The sequence below is a fragment of the Brugia malayi genome (assembly GCF_000002995.4).
Source record: "Brugia malayi strain FR3 genome assembly, contig: Bm_v4_ChrX_scaffold_001, whole genome shotgun sequence".
Lineage (NCBI taxonomy): Eukaryota > Metazoa > Nematoda > Chromadorea > Rhabditida > Onchocercidae > Brugia > Brugia malayi.
The window spans coordinates 1648753-1662097 of record NW_025062479.1 but is presented as its reverse complement, the minus strand read 5'-3'; the positions used below and the strand labels follow the sequence as shown (position 1 = coordinate 1662097).

The 13345-nt window shown below is 23.3% G+C and overlaps 1 protein-coding gene across 1 annotated transcript; it reads left to right on the top strand.

Annotated features, from left to right (window-relative positions):
* Window positions 1–3541: 3541 nt before the first annotated feature.
* Bm11545 (Uncharacterized protein) lies at window positions 3542–8327 on the top strand (the record flags this gene model as incomplete). Its single annotated transcript, XM_043073250.1, has 12 exons — window positions 3542–3634; window positions 3915–4144; window positions 4244–4310; window positions 4572–4636; window positions 5080–5199; window positions 5340–5448; window positions 6209–6391; window positions 6798–6938; window positions 7118–7258; window positions 7373–7492; window positions 7642–7809; window positions 8160–8327. 12 exons carry the CDS (start codon window positions 3542–3544, stop codon window positions 8325–8327), a joined length of 1605 nt encoding a protein of 534 aa, XP_042929184.1.
* Between the last annotated feature and the right edge of the window lie 5018 nt (window positions 8328–13345).

Below are 13345 nucleotides of genomic sequence, written 5' to 3'. Positions count from 1 at the left end.
TTGCCTTTTTTCTTTCTTTTTTTTTTTTTTTTTTGAGGTACACAAATAGCTGAAATATTATTGGTTAATACACCAAAATTTGTAACATCGTTTCTACTTTACAAGCTGTCAATTTTTTACATCTTAAAAAGAGAATGAAAAATAAGTTTGAAAATCTTTTTTTTTTCCAAAAACGAAAGTCTTTTGTTTTTTTTTTTTTTTCAAAAAGAAAAGAAAAAGAAAAAATGCTATATGTTAGAAACGGGAAAAGTACTAAAATGCTAAGTATAAATTAATTCACTTGCAATTTCTTTTGTTAATTTAAAATAAATTTATGAATAAATCTGCTAAATGTTAAATTATCTCTGATAAGTTGAAAACGACCAAATATAAAAATAAGGATGAAAATCTTATAAAATATTGATTGATAATAAAGTAATCTGTTTTAAAAATTCTTTGAAATACCTAACAAAATAAATAAATTAATTGCTTTGATTACTTTTCTACATTCAAAATTAGTAAATTTTAAACTTTGATTAAATTTTTTTTATTTAAAAATAATATTAAAAAATTAATTCATCCTTTTATTAGCCTTTCCCATTTTCTTTCCTCTCTTCGTTTAAAAATTTGATAATAACAAATTTTGAATTAATGACATACGAATAGACAACAACATATTATAATGATATATCAATATATAAATTTCAACATTTTAAACAATAAATAGAAGAGCGAGAAGAAACACAAAGTGAAACAAATAAAATCTTAATTCAAAAAGAAAAAAAAAAAACAAATTCATTAAAAAACATTAGAAATTAAAGATTGTTGATATGTTGTGAAATGTTAAGCTATCAGTAAATAATTGTTAGGAAATTTGATGATGGTGGTGATAGTTTGAAAGCAAAACATGCAAAAGTTATAGATGAGAATAATATTTTCCTGATGACGTCATATCATTGTTTAACAAAATAATTTACTTTTTCTGACAGACTATTTTAAAATATTTGAAAACAAAAAAAAAAAAAAAAAAACAAAAAAAAAGCAAATAATAGAAATGAAGTTTGACAATCATTAATTAATAAACATTATGAAAAAAAAAAAGCGTTTTAAAAGGACAAAAAATTTTTAAATGAAATTTATGAAATTTTAAAAAGCTGATCATTTTTATAACTAAGAAATATTATAATTAAATTTTATAAGTTTTAATTAAAATTTATACTTACTCGTCTGCATTGAATTTGTATTGTAGTAATTTCTGCAAATACAAAAAAAAAACGAGAAAAAAAAACAAAATATGAGTTGGAATAGTAAAATAGGTAACGAAACAAAAATAAAAAGTAAAACGAAATAAGGAAAAGACAAAAACAAAACAAAATATAAATTAAAATAGTTTGATAATAGTTGCAAGAAACCATTCCATTTTACCTTAAATTTTATTTTAAAAAAAATTTTAAAACTATGACTGAATTAAAGTATTAAAATTATTAATTAATTAATTAATTATGAAATAGATGCAAAATGAAATCTTACTAATTTTCGTGTTCAATTAAATCAACAAAAAGAAAAAAAAATAATAATCTGAAAACAATTCCCAAACACATCAATGAAATTTTTAAAAAAGACATGATTTCTTTCGTTATTATCATATTTAATTCTCTTTTTTTCCTTCTTTAACTTTGGATTTTCATTCCTTTAATGAACGAAAAGATAATTTTCAATATTACCATTTAGAGATTAAAATAAAATTTTACTCGAAATAATGCCCAAATTCATTATCAAATCCTTCTTTCTTTTTTACCCTTTTCCTCTCTCTCTCTCTCTCCCTTTTTTTTAGTAATAATTGTTTCCATTTCTTGTTATTTTTTAGTAATAATTGTTTCCATTTTCTTGTTATTTTTAAGTTGTTTCTTTCTTATATAAAATTTCGAATTTTATTGTAAAATAAATTCGTGAGTTTCATATCTTTATATTTTTATTATATTTATTTCATTTATAAATTTAATTAGAAAATTAATGCTAAAGAAGAAAAAAAAAAAAAAAAAAACTGTAAATGAAAACTAGTCAAACATAACATTGATAAAAATAATTAATTGCTCTGAAATTTCTAATAATTATACCTAAACAATATTTAATACTTATAAAAGTTATTTAGCAATAAAAGAAAATTTCTTCGATGGAAATTTGATAAAAAAAAACAAGTAGTCATTGTTGTAATTAATACAAAAATGAATATTTTCATACAAAATATTTGCTATATGCATGAAAGATAATCGACAAAATTTAGTTCAATGAGTGAAAACATCTTTTTATTTCATTTGTTAATTTTTATTTAACTCATTTCACTTCATCATCATTTTTTCCATCTTTTTCATCTTACTTCATATCCAATCATTTTATCTTTAAATGACTATTTTCATTTCATTTTTCAGCATCATTCTTCTTCTTGTTTGCTATTTTCTTTACCCGTTATTACCAATATTTTCTTTTGAAAAAATTTCATATAAAACTACAGGAATGACTTATCAGTGTAACAATAATAATTATTACAATTATTATTGTTTTTATAACTTTTACTACTATCATCGATTATTACCGATTATTATCACTGTTACTATTATTATTACTGTTATTATTATTTTTATTTATCTCATTTGTTTCTTGCATATTTGTTCACTTTGACTCAGTAGTTTTCAAGCTTACATATTAGAACTTTGCATTCATATATATTTGCACGTTTAGGAGTAAAGTTTTTATTTACGTTTATTTTTTCTTCCTTTTAAAATTTAATCTATTAATAAAAAAAGTAAAATTTTCCTCATTTTTTGCTTTTCTTTTTTTATTTCGTTTGCAGTTTATTAGCAGCGATAACAAATTTTTCGAAATTTTTTCTATAAAATAATTTTTATTTGTAACAAATAAAAAAAAATTTTCTTTTTGGAAAAAATATAATTTTAACAAAATTATGAAAGAATAAGTGCAACATAACTGATTAGATTAATTAAAAATTTTTTCTTTGGAAATAAATTTTCATTAGGAATTTTAGAAAATTTCACCTGGAATGCAATTGGATCAGTTGAAATTGTTTGATTTGAAATTGAGAGCATCACTTTTACATCACCAATATACAGCTGATGATATTTAGGTCTTTCCTTTTCTAATACCCACTTTTTGACCATATTACTACCCCTCTCCTCCTCCTCCACCACCTCATCCTCCTTCAAACTAATATCAGCAATTTGATTTTAATTTTCTAACTTTTCTAACTTCTTACTTTGGTTATATCATCATTTTGAATATTATATATAAGCATGACAAAATTTGACATTTTTTAAATTGTAATTCTAATATCATTATGCTAAGTGTCTTATGTTATTAAATTAATAACAATAATTTATTTAATATTATTAATTTAATAATTGCCTTTCTACTAGTATAGTAGGATAAAGAATTTTCTTAATTATGAATCCATTTCTTAATTGCATTATTATAATGAGAAAAACTTGAAATATTTATACTTATGTTAATTGTATTCATTAATGTATCACTTTTAAATTTGATTTAGATGTTTGCAAAAATAATTCTATTACTATTATTGCATATAATTACTGTTTTTGCTGAAGAAAAGCCATTTTTGGATTTGAAGAAAGTCATTCGGGTACGGATGTTTTATCCTTGATAGAAAATTTAATTAATTAATTATTACTGTTATAATGAAGTATTTTTAAAGTCCTTCTTAAAAGTATTTTGTTTTTTTTTTCCTAAAAAAAAAGGAAAATAAAGTAGGAACAATTTTTCAAGAAGTAATTTTTAACATATTACATATTGATATTCTTTTCGACTACAGTTATCTCGTCTTTTATCCACTTTCTCAACTTATTTTTTATTGATTTTTGAAATTAATTAGTTTTTGTAATATCTAAGCTTTGAAATTTTAGGGTGCTCTTGATGTTGTTGCAGCAGTACCAACTTCACCAACAACAAATTATGATTTTGGTAATGCATCACAATTGACTGCTCCAAATGGCATTCAAGGAATCGATCCGATAATTCGTGAAAGGCTTTCAAGACTTTTTCATATTCCTCCGGATTTTGTCCATCGTTTAGCAGCTCAGGCTGGCTTTATTGATTATGAGCCAACAACAGCCAAACCATTTCTCAATTATTGGTTAGGGAAAAAAATTTTTTAATTTTGAATAATTTGAATAATCATAATGCTTTATATTGTACTTGTCACACGAGCATTGTCATTTATTTACACTTCTAGGTTCAAATCTAAACCAAATGTGCCGCATGTCAGTCTAGAATACAGTACATCATCTGCTTTTATTCAGGTGAATTTTATTTTTTCTAAGTTTCACGAGCATATTTTAACAGAATTTTTAATGAAAAAAAAAAAAATAAATAAATAAATAAATAGTGCAGACTGTTATTTTGGAACAATTTGACAGTTTTTGAAGTCAACCATGCGTTATTGGAAAGTAATGATGCAATAACCTATCTTAAAACAGCAAATACTTTAAAATAAACTATTTAAAAATGTTATAAGTTAAAATGATTTTTTCATTACCTCTTAAAGGTAACAATGATTGTAGGAAGACCCATCAGTTGCATCCAATTCAGCTAATAATGATTTATCAATAAATGTTCGACAACAAGGGTAAAAGTTTACCAGTGATTTGCTTAGATCTCTTTCTCGATAAAAATAATATTGCTATGTTATGTGTGGTGTGGTATTAATGAAATTTTAATTTTCTTGCTTGAAGTACTTCACATAACTTTAGTTTATATAAAATTTATATAAAACCAAGTTATGTATTATTCAACTGATTTTCGTTGTCAACTTATGAGAATAGGGAATAAAGATAAAAAAGAATGAACTAATGAAAATAAAAATTTCAAATTGATAAGGATTTGAACGATTTGTTACTACTTTTTTTTTTTTTTTTTTTTTTTTTTTTTTTATGAAATCATATTTATCATTCTTTCTGTCATAATTTTTTCCGATTCATATGCCACTAAAATTATTCCTTCTCATCATCAAAATTTCACAGTTACCTAGATGTGTTGAGAAAAAAGAAAGTTATGAATTAGTAATTGCAGCAGATCTGTTAATGCTTCACAAACTATTGCAAACTATACCATAACTGAACAACAAGCTGCTATTTTACAATCCGAACAACAAGCTGTTATTTTTCAACCTGTCATTAAAGATGGTCATTTGTAAGTTTGTTAAATTTTCATCATTTCGTAAGAAGTTATCTAAGAAAAATTTTGCACTTTTTCTTCTACACTAAAAATATCTCCTTTTTTTTAAAAAAAATCATTAAATTAGTGCTCGTATAATTTAAAATTTTATTCAGATATTATCAACCATTCGGTGTTTTACCACAGATTGGTCAACCAAAAATGATTATTTATGGTGGGCGATTATACATGGCTACACCATTACAAAGTGAAACACATGCTCAAGTTAGCTTATTCACATACTGTATTATCGCAGCTATCGTAAGAAAATTTCATTGCTACCTTATAGCATATACTATATTATCTCAACTATCATAAAATACTAGTTACTTTGCACTATAACTGTGTTATCCAAATTATTTGTGAGAATTTTTATACCATATACCCCATAACATGTACAGTATACCGCATTATCTCAACTACCGTAAGAAACAGTTACTTGATATTACTGTATTATCACAATCACCGTAAAATTTTAGCTACCTTATTCCATATACTGTATTATTCAAACTATCATAAAATGTTAGTTGTCTTATACCATACTCCAAATAGTGTGAGAATTTCAAATACCCTATACCATATACCGTATTGCTTTAGCTGTCAGATTTTTAGTTACTTAATACAATATGCTGCATGATTACAATTACCGTAAGAAAATTTTAGCTGCCTTGTGTTACATACTGTGTATTAACATACGTGTAATTTCATTTATTCCACTTCAAATTCAAGAACTGTAATTTTTTATGATGATAATTTCCTGCAAAATTTCTTTTGAATGCGCATGATTATAGAGTGAAAATAGTGATTGTACTGTAAAGTCAGCACATTAAAATTGCTAACGCAACATTAACTGATAGCCAACGGTAACTAAACCTTTCTAGAATCAAAAACATTTTATTTAATTTTTATAAAAAAAAATTTCCTTTTATTATTTGAGGAATTAATTTCTAAACGAAATTAGTTTATTCATTATTATACAATAAAGGAGGTAACAACTGGTGGTATGATTGCGCAAAATTCAAGCGATGTGATTGATGAAAAGGATAACGATCATAAAATATCAGATATACCAAATGAATCAAATGAAGAAATGCATTATCGTCGTATTTATGCGCAACATATGAAAGCTGCAGAAGATGCACAAGTTCAAGCTGATAAACTTCAAAAAGTAATAATACTTTTTGAACATATGTTTCACGCATGTTTAATTTTATGCATATTTGACCTAAACAATCAAAAACTAAGATTTTCATCCGAATTTAAACGCTACCATTTGTTTGTTTTTCAGACATGTTAGTAAATATTATATTGTTACATGTTTTTATTCAGTATATGATTTTAAGGTTTGTATCAGCAAATTAAGGTGTAATATTTTAATAGCACGCTGAGAAATTCGAATACACTTCTAATTCTTATTGTTCGTTATTTGAGCATATCTTTTATTCTTATCAATGATGCATAACGATGACCTATTTATTTATAAGAAATTTCACTTTTGAAATTTTAATTCATACCTTGGGTCATTTGTTGGATTCCAAATTTTTATTAGAAAGAAGATGAAACTATTCATACAGGTCGTTGTACCAGATGCTTCATTGATCGAAATACTTGGAATTGAAAGTAAACCGAGGACTTCATCATCCTACCGTAAAGTACACAAAAAGAAACTTGAAAGCCATAACGCGCTACATCAATTCAATTTGCAGAAGAAACCGGTTACTGCATTATCAATTAAACTTATTATTCATTTTTAGTTAAAACAAAAATTTTGAAACTAATGAGATTTTAAAAATTAATCTTTTTTTTTTTAATTTCTTATAACTTAAGCTATTAGAATAGATAATAAATGTACATTTTTTTTTTTTTATTTTCTCAAGATTAAATATTTTTCTAGCACGAAGTTAATTCAAAATTGGCGAGAGAAGATCAGATTGGAAGTGATCAAAAGCATGAAGTGATCAACTCTCGAATGACAGCACAAAGAATTTCTTCATTCAATCAGCCTGCTGAACCTGCAGCAGATTTTGCCAATAAAGTAGAAAATTCATATTCGTCATCTTATCAGTTATCATTCATTTGATTTCTCTTGCAACAATCATTTCAAAACATCACATATAAATTTATTCCTACCTTTATCTAGTTATTTTAGAATTTTAAACAATTTGATAATGCCGATAACTCAGCAACTGATGCAGCAATTGAAGAGCAAACGACAACAAGTAACGAGCAGACTGATAAGCTTTTAACTGGAATAATTTCGCATGAAAAGGTAAACTTTATATTTAGTTATGAAATTTCGCAGCTAAACTTAATCTTTCTAAACTTTAATGTAAATTTACTAATTAAAAATTGTATTTTGTTTAAAAAAATTTTTTTGATAAGAAAATTTGATATAAACATGAAAAAAGTTGATTTTAGACTGACAAATATGAAAATAACGAGTTTATGAATAAGAATCAATCGATGCAACGAATTTTGACATTAAGACATAGAATGGCTACTGATAGAAAAAAATTCGCGGAACGAAAGCGATTGCTATCATCAATGAAGCAAAAAGTGATTAAAGAAGAAGATATGAATAGAGAAGTAAATTCGTTTGTAATTTTCACAAAAAAAATAAAGAAAGAATTGTAATCAAGTTGAAATTTGATAACATCATAAGATAATTTTAATGCAAAAAACAACTTTTAAATAATTTTGATTTTGATCATAAGAGTAATTTTTATGCAAAAAATGGGCAAATTTTTAAATAACTAAGATATTTTATCAATATATACCATTTTTTTTTTAAAAAATAATTTTTTGTTTAATAATTTTAATAAAAAAACAATTTTCAAAATTTAGCTTTTTCATATAAATAATATGATAATATCAACTTAATAATATAAAACATAAAATATGCAATTGTATTTATTCAACATTCATAGTCATTGTAGATATTTCGCCGTCACTGTTACAATATTCGATCATTAGCACAACAATTTGGTTTCACAGATATTAAACAATATGTAATATCCAATTGCATATTTATCGAGAATTATTATCCGGAATTTAATTGTAGAGAAGCTGAAACATCCATTAATAAATGTGAAAAGCTATTTTGAGTGTCAGTTTTTGATTAATTAATTTATAATTTACATGAATTCATGACTGTAAATTGTTATAATTTATTGCATTTTTTTTTTTTTTGTCCTAACAACAATTGCAGAAAAAAAAAAGAAATTATTGTTAAGCATTATTATATTATTAATTAATTTTGAATTTTCGTTATTCTCATATTTTTTCCTCTCTTTCTCTCCCTCTGTTTTTATCATAAGATTGAAATATGAAAAGAAAAGAAAAAATGATTGAAATTTCTTGAATTGAAGCAAACTCATTTCACTCTTTTCTGCATGAATATTAAGAAAAATTTATGTATGAGTGATTCTTTCCTTTTTTTTTATCTTTTTCTTTTTTCATTTTTAAATCAAAATAAAATGAAAATCAATAAAAATTTCCTTTGCGTGTTTTTATCAAACATAAATGCAATGAACATATATTTGTGCCAAATACAATAAAATATTGCAAATGAAAATGAAAAGGCTATGTGTGACAAAGTATGACGACAAATGTTAGATAAAACATCAATGCAAATAATGACAATGACATATAAAATGACAAATTTGAGAAGTTTACTGCGCTTAAAATTGATTCAAAAAAAATAACTTTAAGCACAACCATTCTTTTCTCTCTAAATCATACCAACAGTTTTGTTTATTTTGAGTAGAAACTTGTCTAAATAACAAAGTTGAAAGAAGAAAAAAAAAGTGGAATTATTTTTTGCAATTGAATTTTTATTATCGTTTCAATATCATTTCGTCAATAAAGTATTTTAACTTTTTATTATTGGTTATGAAAAAGTGAGAAAAGAAAGTGGAAAAAAAAATTAAGTTTTGTTTTGTTTATTAAAATTTATGCTAATTTCTTTAGATATTTGTTATTAAAATTGTTGATGTTTTTACAATTGTTGAAATTTTTAATCCAATGTTATGTTATTAAATATAATTTCCTTTTCTTTTGCAAGATAATATTTGTTTGAAAATTCTAAGATTAAAATTCAGTCCAAAATTAGTGTTAGAATGTTTTTTTTTTAATAAAAATGATACATTTTTCAGGGATAAAAGTTCTTAGAATCTTATTGATGAAATAACATTCGTAACAACAATAATAGTAGCGGTAACAATAATGATAATTTATAATAGTATGATTTTTTTGTTAAAATGCCGTTATAATTAATTTTAGCAATTTTAAAAAACTTTTGATTACAATGAATCATTGAAATTATAATGATTTGCATAATGGATATTTTATAATAATAAACTTTGTGTGAAAAGAAAAAGCAAAAAATGAAAAAATGCTTTTTTTTTTTTTGATACTATTGTTGTTGTTGTCATTATTGAGCTATTGATTTATGAGGAAAAAAAAAAGATCAAAATTTTATTAAATTTTGATCTTTCGTTTGTTCTTTTCTTCGTTCTTTTTTTTTCTCTTTTTTCTCAATAGAAGAAATATTTGCAAATATAAGTCAATTATGTTAAAACAATGAAATGAAATTTTGTTGTATTATTTATCGATCAAAGTTATTAATTTTGTTGAATTGTGAATGTGAACATTTTTTCATTGTAATGGTCACTTCATTTCATTCAACATAGTTCATCAGATAAACTCAAAAATTTCATCATTTGCTTACAAATTATTCGCACATCACCTAACATTTATTATCAAACAACTAACTTTTCATTCATTCTTTTCATCTTCTATCATTTTTTTGAAAAAAAAAAAAAAAAAAAAACTTTTTCACTCTCAATTTTTTTTGCTTCAAATGAGAAAAAAAATTTTTTTTCCTTTATTTGGTTTTACTATTTATTAAAATAAATTTAAAGTTATCATCAAAAAAGAAAAGAGAAAAACACTTATTATATGTATTAGAAAAAGATATTTGTTTAGTGTTCAGGATTATTTCACTAATTTGTTGCGTGTATTTTAATTTTGAAACAAAATTTATTTGAGTTTAAAAAAAAAGAAAAAGAAAAAACCAACAAGTTTGATGTTTCCACTGTGACATCAGAAATGTCGCACCTTACTTTTTTCTTTTTTCTTTTTCTTTCTCTTTTCCGTTCTTTTTTTTTTTTTTTTTGTTTGTTTGTTTTCCAAATTTATTTTATTCTAATAATCATTTGCTAAAATTGCAGTATTGTTTCATTATGATTAACTTTCTCGAAAAATTTTTTCACTAATATTTTTCTCTTACACTGCTGCAAAGTATTTCGTATATTTTTCATCCATTGGATGAATCATAAAATTTTCGAGTTTATGAGTTAATCAATTCATATCGATTTGTTCCCAATAATTTTGTATTATGGTTTATTCTTTTTTTTTTTCTTTACATTGAAAATTCATTGGTTCACAAAAAAAATTTTTTTTTATATAAGAAAAATTATTTAGGGCGGATTATTTATTGATCATTGAGGGATAATATAATAATTTATTTAGATATGTACATATACACACATACACATACACATTGAATATATTTGATAGAATTTTATTTTGCTAAAATTATGCTTATTTTTTAAATGAAATTTTTCATCAATTATATTGAATGTAATCTTTGATCTTAATCATCTACTCTTTGCCCAAAGTGGTGATCGTTATTTACTATTATCAAAATTTATAGAAATTTCAATGATATTTATAATAATTTGCTATAATCATTGTATTCTTTCATTATGATTAACTTCAAAATCTATTTCTTGCAAAATGAATTATAAATTTAAGAGTGAAATTTAATTTCGAAAAGAAAAAAACGAAAAAATTAATATTAATATCTATAACCTTTGTTTTGGCATTGTAATTAAATTATATAATAAATTATAATTAAATTAAAATTATTTTAGCAAATGAAAACAAACGAATAAGCAATGCAATTTGGTATGAAACCACCAAAGTGTATTAAATAGAAAAGTGTCAAAATTGGTTTTAGATTTGAATTAACATTGTCATTTATCATGCTACGAAAGTATTCGTTTTCATTTTGTCTTCATGTGGTCTGCAAAAATTTTTACTTTCAATTCTTTTCAAACTTTCAACTTTTTTTAATTAAAATAATTAATTATTTGTGCTTTCAACATATTTAGTTTGCAATTCAAAACAAAAAAAAAAAAAAAAGAATAAACAACGATTTTAAAAAAATAGCACAAAACTTTAAAGACATATTTCTAATCTCTTTTAAGTTTTCATTTAAATAAAAAAAAAGTAGAAACTTTTTAAAATATTATCAAAAATTTTATTTGTCGGTTCGTTTTTTTTTTTTTTTTTTTTAAGAATAAATTGTTTTAAGTGTCTTAGAGGAATTTTTTCAAAGACTGTGTTCTCATATACTTGAACAACATAACATGTTGTATTCCGTCTTTCATCCTTTCTCATCCTTCTTTTTTTTTTTTCACCCACTCTCTCTCTCTCCCTTTTTCTCTTGTTGAGGTTTCTCTTTCTTTTTGAACTAAAAATTTCTCAAAAAATTTTTACCTTTCATTATGAGGGAAGAAGAGAGAAAGAGAGGGAGAGAGAAAAGTGAAAAAAAAAAAGCGGAAAAAAAAGATTAAAAAAAGAAAGAAAATGTTGTAAAGTATAGTAAAATGCAGTGAAATCTACTACATTCGGATAAAAGTTGTTAAATTTTTTCAATTTGCATAATCTTATTATATAACTAATAAATATTTATTAAAATAAACGAATTTTTTAACAATTTAAAGAAAAAAATGTATAATTTCAGTAAGTAATTTTTCTGTTTCTAATTTTTTAATTTTATTAATTTATTCAAAATATATTTTATTGCATTATTAAATAAATAAATAAATAAATAATGAAATAACTATGTGAATAGGTAACTATAAAATTATTTAGTTGTATGAAAAAGTTAACTAACAAATTATTGCATTCCTGTTTGTCGTTTTTGAAATATTAATTTAATTTTATGCAATATTTGAACAAAAATAAAAAAAAATACATTGATTCGCCCCAAATAAAAAAAAAGAGATATAATCAATTACCTCTTTTGCTAAAAATTTTGCACCGATATGTATTCCTCATATTTACAGATTTTATTCGTTTAATTATTATTAATTCAGTTTTTTTTCTTTTGCATAAAAATCTAAAAATCATTATCACTTCTTTTTTTTTAGTATTATCATTTTTTCATTTAATACTAAAAATTTGTCAATTTTACTTTTGAAATTTCAAACCTTATGGTATCAATTTCAATTTGATTTACTCATTAAAATATATTTATTCAATAAATTTAAAAAAAAAAAAGATAGTAAACAAATACTATGATATCATATTTCGTTTCTTTTTCTTTTTTTTAAATTAATTGCAAAAATTTAGTTTTAAAAAGAAGAGAAAAAAAAAAAGAGAGAATAACGGCTATATCACCCTTTTTTGTTAATCTATCATACACACATATCTAATCTATCACTTCCCTCTGTTATCATCACTTAAAATATATCCATCAAATTGAATAGTTTATAAGAACGATGTGAAGGAGAAAGCTAGAAAGCACTAAGATTTAGAGTGATAGTAAAGTCAAGACCAAAACGATTTGATAAGCATTGATAGCAATCACTTTGATATTGCTAACTAAAGCATCAATCTGCCATACTATCATTATCACATTATCATTATTGTCATCATTATCATCAGTAGTAGCAGTGGCAGTAGCCGTATCACTTAGTTTTAAGAGAGAACGAATGACGAAGAATGAAGAAAGTTGAAAGTTTTGAAAATGCTCAAACTAAAAAGCTTCAACTATACCACAAATTTCGACATCTTTACATCATATCAGATCACATACACACATACATACATCCATACACACATATATTATCAGATAAATGATAACCAATCCTACCATTTTATCATTTTACTTTTTCATGCTTTCTTTAACTTATAATCACTTTCTTTTGTTTCTTTTTTCTGCTTTAATTTATTTTAATTCTTTTTTTAAAAAAATATGACCTTTTTAATTTAATTGTTTTTTGGTGAAAAAAAAGTTTTTTTTTTTTTGCCACATATCATAACAATTTCT